Below are 18,736 nucleotides of genomic sequence, written 5' to 3'. Positions count from 1 at the left end.
GCCGGACAGGACTTGGAAGCTTCCTCTGGCCCGGGGGTCGGCCGGCCGCCTGTTTTGTTCAGAAAGGTCTCTGGGAGTGCAGCCTCAGGCGTTCTTCCTTGAGTGTCGCTGGTGCCTGCTTTTGGGACACAACGGCTGAGTCAGGCAGTTGAAGCAGAGACCATCTGGCCCACAAAGACTGAAATATTTACTCTCTTTGTTCAGTTGCTCAGCTGGGTCTGACTCTTTGCGACCCCATGGACTGCAGCACACCAGGCTTCCCTGTCCTTCACTATCTCCCAGAATTTGCACAAACTCATGTCCATTGAGTCGGTGATGCCGTCCAACCATCTCATCCTCTGCCACCCCCTTCTCCTCCTGCCTTCAGTCTTTCCCAGCATCAGTGTCTTTTCCGATGAGTCATTTCTTCGCATCAGGTGGCCAAAGTATTGGAGCTTCAGCTTCAGCATTAGTCCTTCCAATGAATATTCAGTGTTCGTTTCCTTTAGGATGGACTGGTTTGATCTCCTGGCAGTCCAAGGGACTCTCAAGACAGTTTGAAAGCATCAACTCTCAGTGTTCAGCCTTCTTTACGGTCCAACTCTCCCATCTGTACATGACTATCTGGCCCTTTACAAGACAGTTTGCCGACCCTGGTCTGTTCCAACTCTGTTCAGACAGTGAGGCCCAGAGAGAGGGAGGGCTTGCCTGAGGCCACACCGCGGCTCAGTGCCCAGGCCAGTCCCAGAAGCGCCAGGGGAGCCGGTGGCAGGAAAACTCGCCCATCCCGCCCCCTCTGCAGACGCCGTCTGTGGGGAGAGGAGCGCGGACCCTGAGTTCTCTCTCCCCCTTCAGACCCCATCTTCCTGATCCCCTTTGGCTCCCACGCATAGGGCTTCCCCGGGGGCCACTCTCCCTCTATGCTTGTAGTGAAGTGGAGGTGGGGTGTCCCCCACTTGGCAGGTGGGGTGGCTGAGGCCCCAGGGAGCGAGACAGCTTGTCTGGAGCTCCTGCAGAGCAAGGTCGGGACAGACGGCCTACAGCACCACCTGGAGGACGCCATTGGCTCTTCACACTTTCTAAGTGCACTTAGAAACACTCTCTCTCTGAAAGCAGAATGACTTAAGTTTCTGCATGTCTGCCCTGCATTGGGCCGGCAAGCTTCAGTTGTTCGTTCAACAAACCTTAATTGAGTATCAACTGTGTTGCTGGAGGTGCAGGAATGAGCGGGCTTCCCTGGAGGCTGTAGACAGTAAAGGCTCTAGACATCTTCCTGCAATGCAAGAGACCCAGGTTCCATCCCTGGGTGGGGAAGATCCCCTGGAGGAGGAAATGACAACCCACTCCAGTATTCTTGCCTGGAGAATCCCGTGGACAGAGGAGCCTGGCAGGCTACAGTCCATGGGGTCACAGAGAGTCGGCCGTGACTGACGCTGACTGTCTAACTTGCAGTGAACAGGACCCGCCGGCTCCCTGTCTCCAAAAATCTTGCCGTTCCCTCCCTCCCTTCCTTAACTCTGCTTGTTAGGGACTGACTTGATAGAGGGTTCAATGTATCAGTTTTGAGTGTACATGTCGGGGTCTGTCGACAACTCATATCGTCATGTGACCACCACTTGGGTCAAGATACAGAGCATATCCAGCCCCCGGAAGCTCCGCGGGGCGCCTCCCCTCACTGTCCCCCAGGCACCCACTGCCCTTATTGCCAGCAGTGCAGGTTAGCTGTTCTGGAGCTTCTTATCCATGTTGTGAAGCAGCGTGGACTCCGCAGTCCGGCTTCTCGCTGGTGCGTGTTGGAGGTTGAGCCTGTCGTCAGGCGCGTGCCCGTCTGCCCGCTGGTTGCCGTGTGGCTGCGAGCTGTGAATGTACCGCCGTTGCCATACATCTGACACCCGCTGATAGACGTTTGGGTTGTCTCCCTTTGGGGCGGTGCTGGATCAGCCTCGTACCGACACCCCGTGCCGGACTTGCTGTGGGCTTATGTGCGTTTGCTCTTCCATGTCCGTGTGAAATTGTGGAGGAGGGGTCTCCTGTTTCGGCCCAGAGTGCCCTTGCTCCCCTGGTCCCTGGGGATGCGAGGTGCTTGTGCTCAGTGACGCCCCCAGACACGCCCAGCCCGGGCTTTCTGGGCCCAAGAGACGTCTGACGGGGTCCCCTCTCCCCAGATGAGTGATGTGCTGCTTTACACGTACCCCCAGAAGGACGGGAAGTACCGGCTGAAGAGCGTGTTGGCGGTGGCCAGCATGAAGGTAAGACCCCGGGGCGGGGGGCCCTGGGGGGGCAGCGGCGGGGGCCTGGGGATGAGGAGACACAGCCCCCCTGTGGAACTCACAGCCCGTGGACGAGGAGGACCCCCCGGCTTGTGAGTTGCCCCAGGATTCTGTCGTCGGGAGCTCAGGGAGAGTGGGGGTGAGGGAGGGCTGCCCGGAATGGATAATGTTTGGATAAATTCAGAAGGGGGAGAAGGAAAGGGGTCCTGGGGGGAGGAGAATGCAGAGAGAGGAAGCAAGCAGGCGTTTGTCGATCGTGGTGAAATACACGTACATTTACCGTTGGAACCATGTTTTAAGCGTACAGCTGGACGGCATCGAGTGCGTTCACATTGTCACACTGCCGTTGCACCAGCCGCCCCAGCACTCCCTTCACCTTCCCAGTCTGGAGCTCTGTGTCCTTAAATGGTTTCATTCTCCCTCTCTCCTCCCCCAGGCGTTGGCAACTACCATTCTGCTCTTTGTCCCTATGAACTCAGCAACCCTAGGGACCTCGCTTAAGTGGACTCCTGGGCGATGCTTGTCCTTCTGTGACTGGCTTACTTCCCTTAGCGTAACAGCCTCAGGGTTCATCCATGTGGTAGCAAGTGTCAGAATCTCCTTCCTTTTTAAGGCTGAACAGTGCTCCATCGTGGGTGTAGGCTAGACCACACGTTGTGTACCCATCGTCCATCCGTAGACACTAGAGCGGCCTCCAGCTTTTGGCTGCTATGAGTAACGCACGCGAGTGTGCAAATGCCTCTTCAAGCGGCAGCTGTTTCTTAAGAGAGGCCGGCTCAGCTGGACAGTCTCATGGGTGAGCTTGGAGAGACAGGATGGTGACCGGGTCAGCTGTGACCTCACTCAGTGTGACCGGGGTCCCAGATATGGGGCTGGTTGGGGCTCATGGGGATTTTCGATGAGCAGGGAGTTTTAGGAAGGTGATTCCCGCCCATCATGGGGACGGGGTCAGAGAGGGGAGCACTGAAGTGGGGAATGGGGTACATGCGGACTGTCACTTGGGAGGGCGGAGGGCTCCCAAGGAGGGAGGGAGAAAGAGCTGAAGGGGGCCTGCAGGGGGCTGTCTCCCTCCTGAGGCTCCCAACCTGGAGAAGGGCGACCTTGCTAACCTGGGAGGTGTCTTCCCTTTTTGGACCAATGCGTCCGTCCGCTCAGGAGTCCGACAGAGGCCATGTGGGAGGGTGCCCACTGGGCAGGTGCTTGTCCAGCACGGTGGGCTCCGAGAAGGATGCCTTCCTGGGGGTCAGCGGGTGGCCCCAGAGTCAGAGTCAGCCACAGGGCTCCCACTGTGCACACATGCACACAGAGACACAAACACGTGCACACACACAGACGCACACACCCCATCTTCCAGGTAAGAAAGGTTTGCCCTTCGCAGTGAGGCAGCTCAGGCCCAGAGTTGGGTGGTGGCAGGACCCCTCCCGTGCCCATCCTGAGGGGCCGCCCCTGCTTTCCAGGTCAGCCGCCCTGTGATGGAGAAAGTGCCCTATGCCCTGAAGATTGAGACTCCTGAGTCCTGCCTGACTCTATCTGCCAGGTACGAGGAGAGGAAGGACGGGGTTGGGGGGGGGAAGGATTTTGCAGGTGGGAAAGTTTGGAATCGCAGACGCTGAATATGTTATCATTTTTATTTTGGTGTTGTTTTGGGTAAATGACTTTTGTTCCATTGTTTTTTGTCCGTTTTTGGACAGTCGTGTGACAAATCTGATAAAACCATGGCTTCTCTCCCCAGAAAACATGAGCATACACATAAAATTTTACATGGAATCTCAGGGGTTCCCAGAGCCCATTGCATAAATATACCACCATCTCCTCAGTGTAAAACCCTACGGACCATTGGGTCTTTGCAGCAGTAAGAAAGGTTAAAGCCAGTGAAAAGTGCATGGCGCACCTTAGCTCATAAAATAGTCTGTGTTTAGGCTGCCGGGTCTGGAGAATGAGAGAAACATCAGGGGTGAGCATTCATCAATTTATTTTCCCTTTTACTTTTGCGGGGGTGAGGCCTTTCTATCAGAGATGGCTGTTTTTTCCCAGGCCCTCATGCTCTGCCCCAGGGCCCGGTTTTGTTGGTTTCTGGCAAAGAAAGAGTCCCCCCGCCCTCTTCCAGGACAAGACCAGCTGGAGCTGGGATAGGGGCTCGGGGAGGGGGCTCAGAAACCAGAAAGGGGGCTCCTGCCAGGAGCTGCTCTAGGCACGGCGGCGGGGTCAGAGCGACACCTGGTGGTCTCCGTGAGAATTTCCACCCGGCGGCTGCTGGGGGGCATCACCTCTCAGGAGAGCCTGCCAGTCCCGGAGGGGAAGCTGGGATGTCTGCGCTCTGAATGAGTGAATGACTGGGAGGGCATGTGGGAAACTGAGGAGGAAGGCGGAGAGAACGAGATCGTGACCGTGGCCAGCACCTGTGCACTGCCCCCCCAGTGGTACCTGGCTCTGCCCACCGCCCGCGCACCCCTCCGGGAGTGTGGGACCCTTCGGGAGTGTGGGACCCTTGCTTCTGCGCAGGGCTGTGCCATCGGCAGAGTCCTCCACCCGCCACGTGTCAGCCGGTCCCCGCGGCCGCCCTGGGAGTCAGAGGAGGAGTGTTTGAGGTCCCCACGTTTACAGGCCGGGCCCAGAGACACCTGACAATGCGGGCGGCCGCCGTGCAAGTCTGGCGGGTGGCCGGGCGGGGTTTGAGGCCTTGGGGGTGGGGGCGCGGCGGGGGCCGCGGGGACGTGGCCCACCCCGAGAGGGCGCACCCTCGCCCACCCCGGCCTGTGCCCGCAGCTCCTGCGCGGAGAGGGACGAGTGGCACAGCTGCGTGAGCCGGGCCCTGCCCGACGACTACAAGGCCCAGGCGCTGGCCGCCTTCCAGCACAGCGTGGAGGTGAGCCGGCCTCCCTGCGCCCCCGCGCGCCCGCGGGGCCGGGCGTCTCCTCCCACCGGGGCACCACCGCGTCCTCCCCGCGCCGCCCAGAGCCTGGCGCCCCCCAGAGCCTGGCGCCCCCGGCCCCGTTTCTAACCGAGGTCGGCGCCCTGGCGGCTGCGGGGCGGGGTCGGGGCGGGGGGCGCTGGAGAGTGGAGCCCACCCCGCCCCTCCCGTACACACACCCCCCCCCACAGGACGGGGGGCTGCGGCCCAGCTGGTCTCCTGACCCCGCGGCCTGCCTGACTCCGTTGCTCCAGATACGGGAGAGGCTGGGGGTCAGCCTGGGGGAGAGGCCCCCGACCCTCGTGCCCGTCACGCACGTCATGATGTGCATGAACTGCGGCTGCGATTTCTCCCTCACCCTGCGGCGCCACCACTGCCACGCCTGCGGCAAGGTGAGTCACGGAGGCGTGTGCGCGGGGCCGGGGACCCGGGGCGGGGGAAGGGGGCGTCCAGCAGCTGCTGCGGGTCGGGCCCAGGCTGGGGCGTGCCCTCCCACCAGGGCTCCAAACCCCAGACCCCTTCCACTCCACCGCCTCGCTCCCCGAAGGAAATGGTAGCGGATGGGGCTGTTGTCCCGGGAGGAAGAGTAGCCCGTCTTGGTTAAGGGCGCAGCTCATCTGAAAACAGAAAGCTTACGGCTTGGTGATAATAGTCAGCAAAACTGTATTGTAGAGACACCCCTGGTGGTCCTCTCGCTAAGAGTCCATGCTCCCATGCAGGGGACAGGATTCAATCTCTGGTCAGGGAACTAGATCCCACAACTAAGACCCGGTGCAGCTAAATAAAAACTAATTAATTTTAAAAACTGTATTGTATATGTGAAAGCTGCCAAGAGATTAGATCTTTAAAGTTCTTATTGCAGGAAAAAAAACTTGTAAACTATGTGTGGTGATGGATGCTAACTAGACATTGTGGTGTCTCGGATATCCCTCGATATCCATGGGAGACTGATTCTAGGATCCTAGGGTCCCCGTGGATACCAAACTCCAAGGATGCTCACATCCTTTAATAAAACGGTGTAACATTTGCACCTGACCTACACACATCCTCTAGCATACTGCAGGTCATCTCTAGATCGCTTATAACACCTAATAAAATGGAAGTGCTGTGTGAAAAGTGAGAGTCGCTCAGTCATGTCTGACTCTTTTGTGACCCCCTGGACTGTAGCCCGCCAAGTTCCTCTGTCCATGGAGTTCTCCAGGCAAGGAATACTGGAGTGAGTAGGCGTTCCCTTCTCCAGGGGATCTTCTCAACCCAGGTATAGAACACAGGTCTCCTGCATTGCAGGCGGTTTCTTTTCCAGCTGAGCTACCAATGCTGTGTAAATAGTTATAAATACAGTGAAAATTCCATGCAAATAGTTGGCAGCACATGACAAATTCACGTTTTGCTTTTGAAACTTTGTGGAATTTTTAAAAATCTTTTCGATCCACCATGGGTTGAATCTGTGGAAGTGGAACCCGCAGACATGGAGAGCCAACTATATTACATATATTGAATCACTGCATTGTATATCTGAAACTATTAATAATGTAATGTTATATATCACTTCTCTTGGGCTTCCTGGATGGCTCAGTGGATAAAGAATCCGCCTGCATGCAAGAGACACAGGAGACGCGGATTTAATCCCTGGGTCAGGAGGATCCCCTGGAGGAGGAAGTGGCAACCCACTCCAGTATTCTTGCCTGAAAAATCCTGTGGACAGAGGAGCCTGTTGGGCTGCAGTCCATGGGGTTGCAAAGAGTTGGACATGACTGGGCACAAGCATAAGACAAGAAATCACTTCTATAATTTTTTGTATACTATTTTATAATTTTCTATAATTTTTTAAAAAGAAAAACAGAAGCACCCAGAGAAGCATAATAATAACTCTGCTCAGAGCACGGGGCCCTCAAAGAGGCGGGGGTGGGTCGGAGGGGTTGGACATGGTCCTCTGCTTTGGTCGGGGGGGGGGGTGAGACCCTGTGACCCGCGGGCCCCCCGTCCCCCCAGATCGTCTGCCGAAACTGCTCTCGGAACAAGTATCCTCTGAAGTACCTCAAGGACCGCATGGCCAAGGTGTGTGATGGCTGCTACGGAGAGCTGAAGAAGAGGGGCGGGGACGCCCCAGGCCTGATGAGAGGTACCGCGGACCACCGTCCCCTTCTTCCCCACATGGCTTCTCCTAGCCGCTTCCCCCGGGGGGCTGCAGACAAAATGCTGCCCTCCAGGAGGAGACAGAGTTTAAACCCCCTTCTGGGGCACCTTCTTCCCCACCGTTGGTTCTGTAGAAAATCCAGAGGTGCCCCCAGAGGAAGTGTTCCAGAGCAGCTGAGTCTGGGACACGTGTCTGGGTTGTGTATCTGGGACATGTGTTTGGGTCATGTGTCTATCTGGGTTCATATGTCTGGGACGTGTCTGGGACATGTGTCTGGGACACGTGTATGGGTCATGTGTCTGGGACATGTGTCTGGGTCCATGTGTCTGGGTCATGTGTCTATCTGGGTTCATATGTCAGGGACATGTATCTGGGACATGTGTCAGTCACGTGTCTGGGTCCATGTGTCTGGATTACATGTGTCTGGGTCCGTGTGTCTGGGACATGTGGCTGGGTCATGTAAGACATGTGTCTGGGACACGTGTCTGGGTCATGTGTCTGGGATATGCATCTGGGACATGTGTCTGGGTCCGTGTGTCTGGGTCATGTATCTGTCTGGGTTCATATGTCAGGGACATGTATCTGGGACATGTGTCAGTCACGTGTCTGGGTCACGTGTCCGGGACATGTGTCTGAGTCATGTGTCTGTCTGGGTTCATATGTCTGGGACACCTGTCTGGGACGTGCATCTGGGTCATGTGTCTGGGACTTGTGTCTGGGTCATCTAGGACATGTGTCTGGGTCCATGTGTCTGGGACACGTGTCTGGGTCCATGTGTCTGGGACACGTGTCTGGAACACAGCATGCTGGGTCCAGGCATCTCCATGATGAGGCCAGTAGGCAGGCACTCATGTTGCTCTGCACAGCGGCCCTATTTTCAGGCCTGGGTCCCCTGGGGCCCTCTTGGAATGAGGATGGCGAGATGGAGACCAGAGGCATTGTGGTCGGGGAAGGGGCTGAGGGTCCTGGATAGCAGAACTCGAGGCGGCTGAGAGGCCTGTGAGCGCCCGTGCTCAGGGTCGGCTCAAGGGGGAGCAGGTTGGATCTTGGGCCTGAAACCAGAGACTCCCCTCAGTCACCCCCACCCCAGGGCTGCCCGGGGCGTGGAGAGGACCGCCCAGCCTCAGCAGACACGGGGAGGAGGCATAGCCAGCAGCGGGAGAGCCCGCCCCACTCCAGCTCTGTAGCAGGGGGGCCTCCCTTCTCTCGGGTCACACGGAACCCCCACCCCCCCCCACCCCACCCTCACGGCCAGGTGCCGTCTCGGGAGGGCCGGGAGCTCAGGTCTTGGAGGCGCCTGTGTCCCCCGCTGTGGGCGCAGACGCTCACCTCCCTCCCCGCGGCTTGTCTCGCTGCAGAGCGGCCCCTGAGCATGAGCTTCCCCCTCTCCTCCGCCCGCTTCTCGAGCAGCGCCTTCTCGTCCGTCTTCCACAGCATCAACCCCTCGGCCTTCAGGAAGCAGAGGAAAGTCCCATCGGCCCTGACCGAGGTGAGGCGGGTATAGGGCTGCCTGCCTGGGCGCCAGGGGGATTTAGAAGGTTCTGGGTCCTCAGACCCCCCGACCCAGCCGGACCAGGCTCTTGCGGACACGTTAGAGAGCATCCCTCACGGGGGCGGTTCTGACTCGTGCTCACAAAGGCCGCCCTGAAGCACAGGCCGAGAAGACCCCCGCCGGTGGCAGAGAACAGGAGCCCGAGTAGCTGTCGGAGGTGCGGGGAGACACGTGTGTCGTCCCCCGCCGCCTAGACCCATCTCCAGGTGCACACAGCGCTGCAGCCCTTGGGTCTAAAGCCGCTCGGCCTGGCTCAGCCCTCCCGAGTCTGGCCGCTCAGGCCGCATCCCTGTCTCGTCCTGGGGATCCCACACAGGCTCAGGCGGTGAGCCTCCTCAAGGCCGTAGGACTCTTTGCAGGAAACCTCAGAGTTAGCCCAACTCAATTCCTTTCTGCAGACAGAACCAGATTATTGACTGTATTCTTTTTTTTTTTAATTGACTGTATTCTAATCATAGCCACAAACAAATGTGTGCCCATGAATATACAACCTGTCAAAAGAACCGTGAGCTGCTGTTACCAAGTAGTTTGAAATATTCATTATTGAATAGCAGGTGGCAAGGGTTCAAAAAGTGTTAGGGATGAAAATTTTAAGTGAGTATGGTTCTATCCATGAGCTTAATTCCTTTTGCATCTTAAAAATCTTGGAAGTAACACGTAACGAATTTTTTTTTTCAAAAACACAGAAGAATGTGTGATGAGAATTGAGTTTCTCTCCCTCCCTCCCCAGACTCCTTCAGTCCCACCCCTTAAAACTAACTGCCATCAGATTTCTTATGGATCCTTCCAAAAATATTTATGCATATACAAAATAAAGACAGACGATCATAGATCCTTTTTTTAACTCAAAAGATGATACTCTGAATCTTCTATACATTTCTTTCATTTATCTTTGATATTATTATTTCACATTAGTTTGTCCCCATAAACCTCACACTTCTTACACTGTATGGCTGTCTCGTCATTTAACTAGTCCCCTCGCACAGACTGAGTAAAGAACACCCTGTCACTCCCACAGTCGTGTCGACATGAGCTGAACTCACGGAACCTGAGTGTGCCATGGGTAGAGTTTGAGAACCACTGGTCTCACCTTTCAGACATCCAGGTGCCATGTGGACTTGCCCCAAGCCATGTTGACATGGCCCAAAGTGACAACCTTTTTATTACTCAACAAGGACTACACCATGGGTTCCGCAGCAGCCCCGGAGAAATGTGCCCCCATCTCCCGCCGCCCTCTCCCTCGCCCCCAGGAGCCCCATGCGGGCATTGAGACCTGCTTCCCAGGGGAAGGTCTGCTGACGTGCTGCCCCGGGAACTTCTGATGGGGGGCAGATCGCAGACTCTGGGAGCTGCTCCGGCAGGTCAGGTGTGGGGAGAGGAGGCGTGTCTGAGTTAGGGGGGTCCTGGGGACCCGAGGGGCAGGTTCCTTTCCCGGTACTTTTCAAAACACCTGGCTGGTTGTAGCTTCCTCTCCTTACACTGGAGTTGCCTGACCTCGAGAACATTTGCCGAGAGCTCGGAGTTCTCGCCCTATCTTCAACTAAGTCGGGATTTCACCTTTGGTAGATACCCCGCCCCGCTCCCAGTTCCTCTGGGCCTCAGTTTCCCCACCTGTGAACTGAGAAAGTCAGATGAAATTATTGCATAACCCGGCCTTCTTGCTGTCGTATTAAGGTGAATGTTTATGGAGCACTTGACTGGGGGTCAGGCACTGTACGTGACCTGTCTGACGTCATTTGATTCCAGTTTTAACTAGTCAGGACGCGGAGACCTAGAGGAAGTAAGTGGTCTCACATCACCCCTCTAGTGGCCACTAGAGTCTGTGCTGGAACCCGAGATGGGTCTTACTCCAGGCCTGTGATCTGAGCCCCTGTGGTGTGGTCAAAAGACCACACCACTGATACTACGAAAAGAAGGCAAAGTCGCTGGGTCGTGTCTGACCCTTTGTGACCCCATGAACTGCAGCCCGCCAGGCTCCTCCGTCCGAGGGATTCTCCAGACAAGAGTACTGGAGTGGGTGGCCATTTCCTTCTCCAGGGGATCTCCCCGACCCCAGGATCAAGCCCGGGTCTCCCGCCCTGCAGGCAGACGCTTCACCCTCTAAGCCAGCAGGGACGCCCTGATACCACTAACAGGAGTTAGCAAACTCACTAGGCAGACCACACAACCTTTTAGAGAGACAATTAAAAAAAGAAAGGACCTCCTCTTACAATGTAAGAAAAGGGTAAGCTGAAGAGCGTTAAGAATCAATTTTACGAGGAAGAAACTTTCGCCCAGATCGATGCCTGCAGTTCTCTGGTTTGGGGTCTTGAGGAGGCGCGGACCAGGCATCTGACTCGCCCCCAGAGGGCAGCGGTCCTGCAGGCCGCTGTCGATGCCCGCGTCCCGGGCCCCTTCAGTCAGTCCTCTCTCTCTAACGCGGCCCTGTGGGGCGGCCTTTGGGGGCCGGGTGCGCCCCGGGCCACCCACGCGCCCCGCCCCCGGAGCGGCACGGACGCCCCGCCGGCCGCCGGGCTGCCGTCTTGGCCCCGTCGGCGCCGCGTGCGTCCGCCCCGGGAGCGCTGACCGCCCCGCCTCCTTCCCTCCCCAGGTGGCCGCCTCGGGAGAGGGCTCCGCCATCAGCGGCTACCTCAGCCGGTGCAAGAAGGGCAAGCGGCACTGGAAGAAGCTCTGGTTCGTCATCAAAGGCAAAGTGCTCTACACCTACGCGGCCCGCGAGGTAGCGTGGCCCCGCCTGCTCTGCTGTCCTCCGGGGGCCGGGGGGAAGCCTCGCCGCGCGCGGCCGGGTGGGCCCGAGGGCGCCGCGGGGCCCGCGTCCGGGGCCCGCCTCGGGCGCGGCGCCCGCCAGGTCTCCTCTGGGGGCCGCCGCGCGGATGCGGCGCCAGCGTCGGGCTCAGCCCCGAGGAGCCGGCCGTTGCCTGGTGCGCCCAGGCGGCTCAGCGGGCAGGGTCGGTGCCGCGCCCCCGGGGCGCTGCCGCAAAGAGCGCGCCTTCCTCCCTGCCCTCCGCCTCCCAAGAGCCTGGGGAGGCTGCCGTCCCCGTGTCCGTGCATCGGGCAGGGACCTGTATTGCCTCGTGCGTGGCAGCGCTTCTACTAAAGAAGCCCGACGTTCGTGTATCACAACGTCTTAGACTTGGACCTGCGGAAACGCCGCGGGGAGAGGCCTTGTCCCGCTGCGTCCGCAGTGGGGAGGTGTGAGCGGGGCTGCGCGGCGGGGGGCGCCCTGAGATAAGGCGAAAGACCCCAGCTTCTGATGCGCCCAACCTCTGAGATGAGGCGACAGACCCCCAGCTTCTGATGCGCTCAACCTCTGAGATAAGGCGAAAGACCCCCACCTTCTGATGCGCTCAACCTCTGAGATAAGGCGAGAGACCCCACCTTCTGAGGGTTTCCGCAGGCGACACCCGCTTTGCAAACGGGACTTAAATGCAGTCTCCGCGCCTGCAGAGGGTGGTGCTTCACCCACGAGGGTGGCACCTCCCCTCAGGGCGGGCCCTTCTCCCCCCACCACGGATGTGGCAGAAGGCACGTCCCCTTGGGCGCATAGAGCTCCCTCAGGAGGGACCTGCAGCTGCGGCGGCTGCAGTCAGCCCGTCGTCCAGGATCCCAGACGCATAGAGGGGACACCACCCCCCCCCCAGGTAGACCTTCCAGGGGACACCCACAGCGGCGGGGGGACCCTGTGAGACGTGGGTTCTGGGAGAACTGAGTGGGCGGTTTGTGAGGCTTCCTCACAGCAGTGCTTTTGAGGGGGTCCACAAGGGTGTGTGTGGGTCCCCGAGGTGTGGAGAGTGCCCTCCTCCACGGAGCATCTCATGGAACACGCACGTGGGGAACAGAAGCTACTGGCAGTTAACCAGCCATCAGAGTGTGGATCCTGTCTGAGAGCGGAAAAGCCGGAGGCTCTGTGTCCTCAGCGACGGTTGTCATGGAAGTGAGAGCGGGGGTTGGTTTCCAAAGATGGATTTCAGGATTTCTTCAGAGAGAGGAACTTGTACAGTTGCTCAGTAAGCCTAAGCCAGTGGCAGGGCCAAGCTTTCAAATCCCATCAGAAGAAGGAGATTTGATAAGGTGAAGGGGCAGATTTCTACTGCCACGCATCCCTGTCATGTACCCTGAGGTAACTTGCTACTCACTATCAGCCCTGGGAGAGAGCTGCTTGTCAGAAATATATAGGAATCTTCTACATTTTTTCCCCAATATTTTATTATGTAGTTAATATATTTATTATTATTACAAAAAATTTCAAACATAACCATTGAAGGAATTTTGATTATACAGTTAACATATTATTGTACTTAATCAAGTATCTATCAGTCTCTCATCCATCCTGCTTTTTGATGCTTTTTAAGTATAATTCCCCCTGAAAAGTGAAAGTCGCTCAGTGAAAGTGAAAGTCACTCAGTCCTGTCTGACTGTTCGCAACCCAGGCCAGAATAATGAAGTGGATAGCTGTTTCCTTCTCCAGGGGATCTTCCCAAGCCAGAGATCGAACCCAGGACTCCCACATTACAGGTGGATTCTTTACCAGCTGAGCCTCCAGGGAAGCTCAAGAATACTGGGGTGGGTAGCCTGTCCCTTCTCCAGGGAAACTTCTCAACCCAGGAATCAAACCGAGGTCTCCTGCATTGCAGGCGGATTCTTCACTAACTGCGCTAATTCTCCCTAAGAGTTCAATATTTGTGTTTCTTTTTTTTTCTTCTGAAGTACAACTTATATATGATAAAGTACACCAATCTTGATACTATTTGTTAAGTTTTGACTAATGCATACCCCTGTAAATCCTCACCTCACCCCCGTCCCCAGAGGCAACACACTGTGTTTTATTTTTTCCTACCATTATATTAGTTATATCTTTTAGATCTTCAGATAAATGGAATCATGGATGATTTCTTCCACTCAACACAATGTTTTTAAGAGTCATCCATATTGTTGCATGCAGTTGGTCATGCCCTTTTATGGCTGAGTAGTATTCCATTTGGTGAATATACCTCTTTGTTTATCCATTCACCAGTTCAAGGACATTTGAGTTGTTTCCAATTTGAGGTGATTATGAATAAAGCCAGTTTAAACTTTTGCATACAGGTTTTTGTGTGGAAATAGGTTTTTATTTTACCTTGGGTGAATACCTAGGGATGGAATTTCTGAATCACACAATATACATGTGGTCTTTAAGAATTTAATGGGTAGTTTTCCAAAATGGTATGGCGTTTTATAGTCTCTCCAACAATGTAGGTAAATTTGGGAGTTCTGTTTGCTCCACGTTTGTGAGCACTTAGTATTGCCAGTCCTTAATTTTAGCCATTCTGATGAAAGGGTAGTAGTATCTTAATGTGGTTTTAATTCTTTATAGTAAGCCTTGTGTAAGTCCTCCAGCTTTGTTCTTTTTAAAGGTTGTTTTGGGTCTTTTGTGTTTCCATATAAATGTGTCAATTTCTATAAAAATGTCTGTTAAGATTATGACAAGGATTATTGAATCTATATATCAGTCTGGGGAGAATTGACATCATAGCCATGTTGAATCTTCCAATCCATGAATAACCCATTTATTTAGTTCTTTAAATTCTATGTTTAATGTTTGGTACTTTTTAGTATAGAGGTTCTTATACTTCTCTCATTTCTGTTACCTTTATTCCTAACTTTTATTTTTGGAGGCAGTTTTGAATGGAGTTTATTTTCTAGTTGTTCACTGATGGTACAAAAATATTTTAAAGAAAGAATTAGTTATCCTGTGACATCACTAGATTGATTATTAGTTCTAGTAGTTGTTTTGTAGTCAAACATGTGCTTTTTATGCACAGGTAGTGTTGCTGCTCTTCTGATCTTGAGGTCTTCTGTTTCTTCTTCTTGTCTTAGTGCGATGGCTAGGGCCTCCAGGGCTGAATTCCACTGGTAACGGGCAGTGCCCTCTTGCTTTGTCCCAGTCTTAGGGGAAAAGCATTAAGTAGTTCACTATTGGGTATGATGGTGTTGGTGGATATTTTATAGATACCGTTTGTTAGATTAAGGAAGTTCCCTTCTGTTTATTTATTGGCTGCGCTGCGTCTTTGTTGGTGCACGAGGGTTTTCTCTATTTGCCGTGAGCAGGGGCTACTGTTCTTTGCGGTGAGCTGGCTTCTCGTGTTGCAGAGCCCAGGCTCTAGGCATGCGGGCTCTGTAGTTGTAGCACACGGGCATCGCTGCTCTGTGGCACGTGGCATCTTCCTGGAGCAGGCATCAAAGCCATGTCCCCTGCACTGGTGGGTGGATTCTTGTCCACTGTACCACTGGGAAGACCCAGGAAGTTTCCTTCTATTTCCTAGTTTGCTAAGAGTTTTTATCATGAGCAGATGTTGAATTTTGTCAGATGTTTTTTTCTGGTCCAGCAGCCTTAGAAAATTGCTTGCCTTTTATACACAAATTTAACTCCCCCTTCTTTCCCAACAGTCATTCTAGTGTGCTTAACCATTTATCTCTCTTCATGTGTGATCTTATTAAGTTGTATTCTTTATGGACGTGTATCTGTACATAAATATGGGTGTGTTTATTATAAAAAGTTCTTTACATATATAAAGCTCTTTCTTTTTCCACCCATCTCCATGATTTTAAGATCTGTGTGCATTCTGTGGGTACATCTCACCAAATTGTTACCAACTTTGTAGCACGAACACCCTGGGTGCTCCATATTGAAGCACTGTGAAAGAGACCGTGGGGGCCTGAGCACAGAATACATTAACGGGGGTAATGATGGTGGAAAATCTGAGTCACTTCCACACCAAGTCAGTGGAAGGAATGCGGAGTTTCAGGTGTTCATGAGTTCCAACGCTGGCCCTGTCCCTTCCACGCTGTGTGATCTTAGGGCGTTACTTACCTTCCCTGAGCCTCAGTTTCTTCTTAGCATGGGGCTGACACCTTTCATGACCGTCATGAAGACTAAGCAAGATAACGTGGAAGTCCCAGGGCTCTGTAAACGTGGTCGCAGAATGTTAAGTGTCTTTTCCTCCTCGTGACTGGTGCTGGCAGGAAGTAAGCGTGAAGAGCGTGGATGCTCAGCTCTTGGTGTGTTTAACGTCCGTTTCCCCTCTGCCTTTCTGCAGGACACAGTGGCCTTGGAGAGTATGCCCCTGCTTGGCTTCACCATTGCGCCAGGCAAGGAGGAAGGCAGCAGTGAAGCCGGACCTACTTTTCATCTTTACCACAAGAAAACCCTATTTTATAGCTTCAAAGCCGAGGATAGTAATTCGGCTCAGAGGTACCAAAATAACTAGTCCTGCATTTCCCCGTCCCCTCTCTCAGAAAGGAACCAGCTGTCACCCTGGGCTTTGGCTTCTCTTCTTCTCCGGCTCTCCTGTCCTGTCAGGTTCCCTTGGGCCACAGCAGAAGAGCGGATTGAAATCCCCAGGCAGACCTCAGACAGACTGTGGGTGGGGTTCCGGACCACGCGATGAAGCGCGTGCGGCAGCCGAGGGAGTCCCAAGCTTTGGGGTTTCCCAGTGCATACACAAGTTACGTTTATCCTGTAGCCTATTAACTGTGCAGTCACGTTACGTCTACAAAAGTGTGCGTTCCTTAACTGGAAAATACTTTATTGCTAGAAGTACTAACCGTCATCTGAGCCTCTTCAGAAGTCATAATCTTTTGGGGGGTAGTAACAACAAAGACCACTGGTCACAGATCACCACAGCAAATGGACTAACGATGGAGAAGTCTGAAATACGGTGAGAACTGCCAAAATGTGACGCAGACACACAAAGTGAGCAAATGCTGTTGCGAAAGGGTGCTGCCTGCTAGACTTGCTGGACACAGGGTTTGCACAAACCCTCCAATTTAGAGAAAAGGCAGTGTCTCTGAGCGCAGGAAAGCAAAGCATGAGAAAGCGGGGTCTGCCTGTGTGATGACTTATCCATACAGGGGTGCACTGATTCAGCGGCTGTGCACCGCACTCCAGGCCTTTTGCTAAATGCGAGGGAAACAAGCAGAATAGGACCTGGTCGCTCACCTTGGATTAATGATACTGTTGTCGCATCACTCTTGGGTTCCATGACCAGAGTTCCAGGCAGAGCCTCCACACCGAGTGTCTCCCCTCTTGTGTGTTGCAGGTGGATCGAGGCCATGGAAGATGCAAGTGTGTTATAGCAGTTACCTAGCATGTGGACTCAGAGGACACTCTTAGGTTGATATGTGGACCCTTCCAGAAGCCAATCCATGTCTCCACCCATCCGGACACACATCTGGGTTCAGCACGAGGCCTGGCCGTTTTGGCTGTCACCCCCTCTTTCACACCTTCACCAGTGGACCCCTTAAGGGATATTTATGGACCTTTTCTGTCTTCGTGTTGTCCACCCTCCCCACTTCAGCGTAAACTATTTCCCTTTCCAGTAGTATGTTAAAATTTAGTACCATGAGGACGTGGAAACCAGTAGAGAAGTACGTTGTAGAACTGCAGGCTTCTTAGTGGAAACAAGCTTTTACAGGTTTTTTTTTCACTCCTGGTAAACATCGCCTTTCATGTCGTTGATGTCGGTGCCTCAGGTGAAATGAAAAACAACCAGTAGATAACAGCTACTGTCATCAAAAAGCACTTTATTGTTTTCCTGAGCAGCAACCTCCGGTTTGATTTTTCTTTTTTTTCCCCCAAGGGACTTCCGTAAGTCAGTGGTAGATGGAGTCCTGTGGACTAATTTGCCACCAGCACTGGCTGTGGTGGACCAGCAGGTAATGCCAGGAGGGTCCCCCTGGCCTCGGAGGGCTCAGGGCCAGGAAACCCTGGGAGCAGAAGCGGAGGACTGTCTCCTCCAAGCGACCACTCACCCTGCAGACCGCCACAGCTTCCTAAAGGAGGAAACTGCCTCCTCCCTATAGCGGTCCTGACACCTCACCGGTGCTGGAAACTCGGCTGCTGGCAGACCCAGCCCCCACCCTGGAGGTCACCACAGACCCTCCCGAGAGATGGGTCTGCTTTAATTTATTGCGTGCCTTCCTGAGTTTACCCCGCACAGGTCGACAGCGATATGCTTGTGAGAACTGTCCTTGTTTTCGACATCGTGATCCTTCTGCTGTATTCCTGAAGCCTTGAAAGAGAGGGAAGGAGAGAAGACAGGATGCGATGGGAAGGTGAATTCGTGGTGTTGGCCAGTGGCTCTGGACACAGTTGAGGGAGGCCTAGAATTGTGGCTTGAAGATGCCCTGTGGGCGCCTGGGACTTGGTCCCTTCCCGCTGATGACTGCTCACGATGCTGGACGTGTTTTTACATAAAGCAGAGTGGCGGGGGGCCTCCTTGTTACTGTCATCGAAATAAAAAGCAATCATATCATTTTCTGATGTCTTGTCCCCACCTTCCTGTTGCCCTGTTCCATAAAAAAAAAAAGGCAGTTGCTGAACATTTTATAAAAAGCACCATCTCCAGGAATTAACTTACATTAAATATTTTCAGGGGAATTTTTTTTTTTTCCTAGTTTGCAGTTCTTCTTTTAAAAATGTTTGGTTAAACATTTTGAGGACCCAGACTAAGTGATAAGAGAGGTCTTCTTGTTAATTTTCGAGGACTTAACTCCCATGGAATCATTTTCATCATCAGACCTATTGAGATGGGCCTTCTAGACTCTGAGCCTTTAAAAAGCACAGCAAGGGACTTCCTTGGTGGTCCAGTGGCTAAGGCTCCACACTTTCAATGCAGGGGCCTGGGTTCAATCCCAGGTCAGGGAGCCAGACCCCATATGTTGCAGCTAAGGGTTTGAATGCCACACCTGCAGGCTGCAACAAAGCGCTAAGGCCTAGTGCAGCCAAATAAAGCATTTTAAAAATTTTAATTAATTTTTAATTTAATTTATATTTAATTTAATTTATATATATATATATATTTTTAAGTGCAGCAAGACTTCAGCAAGAGGAAGCGGGCACCTCCCCA

At 53.8% G+C, this 18,736-nt stretch overlaps 1 protein-coding gene across 4 annotated transcripts in view; it reads left to right on the top strand.

Moving 5' to 3' along the window:
* FGD5 (FYVE, RhoGEF and PH domain containing 5) overlaps positions 1 to 18,283 on the top strand; it is a 124,070-nt gene extending 105,787 nt beyond the window's left edge. Inside the window, exons 13-21 of one of the 4 annotated variants that reach the window (XM_065933974.1) lie at positions 2,145 to 2,228; positions 3,707 to 3,786; positions 5,016 to 5,115; positions 5,352 to 5,552; positions 7,153 to 7,282; positions 8,656 to 8,786; positions 11,440 to 11,568; positions 15,926 to 16,080; positions 16,928 to 18,283. In XM_065933974.1, coding sequence (XP_065790046.1) covers positions 2,145 to 2,228; positions 3,707 to 3,786; positions 5,016 to 5,115; positions 5,352 to 5,552; positions 7,153 to 7,282; positions 8,656 to 8,786; positions 11,440 to 11,568; positions 15,926 to 16,080; positions 16,928 to 16,964 — 1,047 coding nt within the window. In that variant the 3' untranslated portion in view covers positions 16,965 to 18,283. Of the gene's footprint in view, positions 1 to 2,144; positions 2,229 to 3,706; positions 3,787 to 5,015; positions 5,116 to 5,351; positions 5,553 to 7,152; positions 7,283 to 8,655; positions 8,787 to 11,439; positions 11,570 to 15,925; positions 16,081 to 16,927 lie in introns of those variants that run through there. The other 3 variants (XM_065933975.1, XM_065933976.1, XM_065933977.1) reach the window with 3 other exon arrangements.
* The last annotated feature ends 453 nt before the right edge of the window (positions 18,284 to 18,736 follow it).

The sequence above is a fragment of the Muntiacus reevesi genome, chromosome 4 (genome assembly GCF_963930625.1).
Source record: "Muntiacus reevesi chromosome 4, mMunRee1.1, whole genome shotgun sequence".
NCBI classification, from domain to species: Eukaryota; Metazoa; Chordata; class Mammalia; order Artiodactyla; family Cervidae; genus Muntiacus; species Muntiacus reevesi.
The sequence above is the reverse complement of the archived record's forward strand: the minus strand, read 5'-3'. Positions and strand labels throughout refer to the sequence as shown.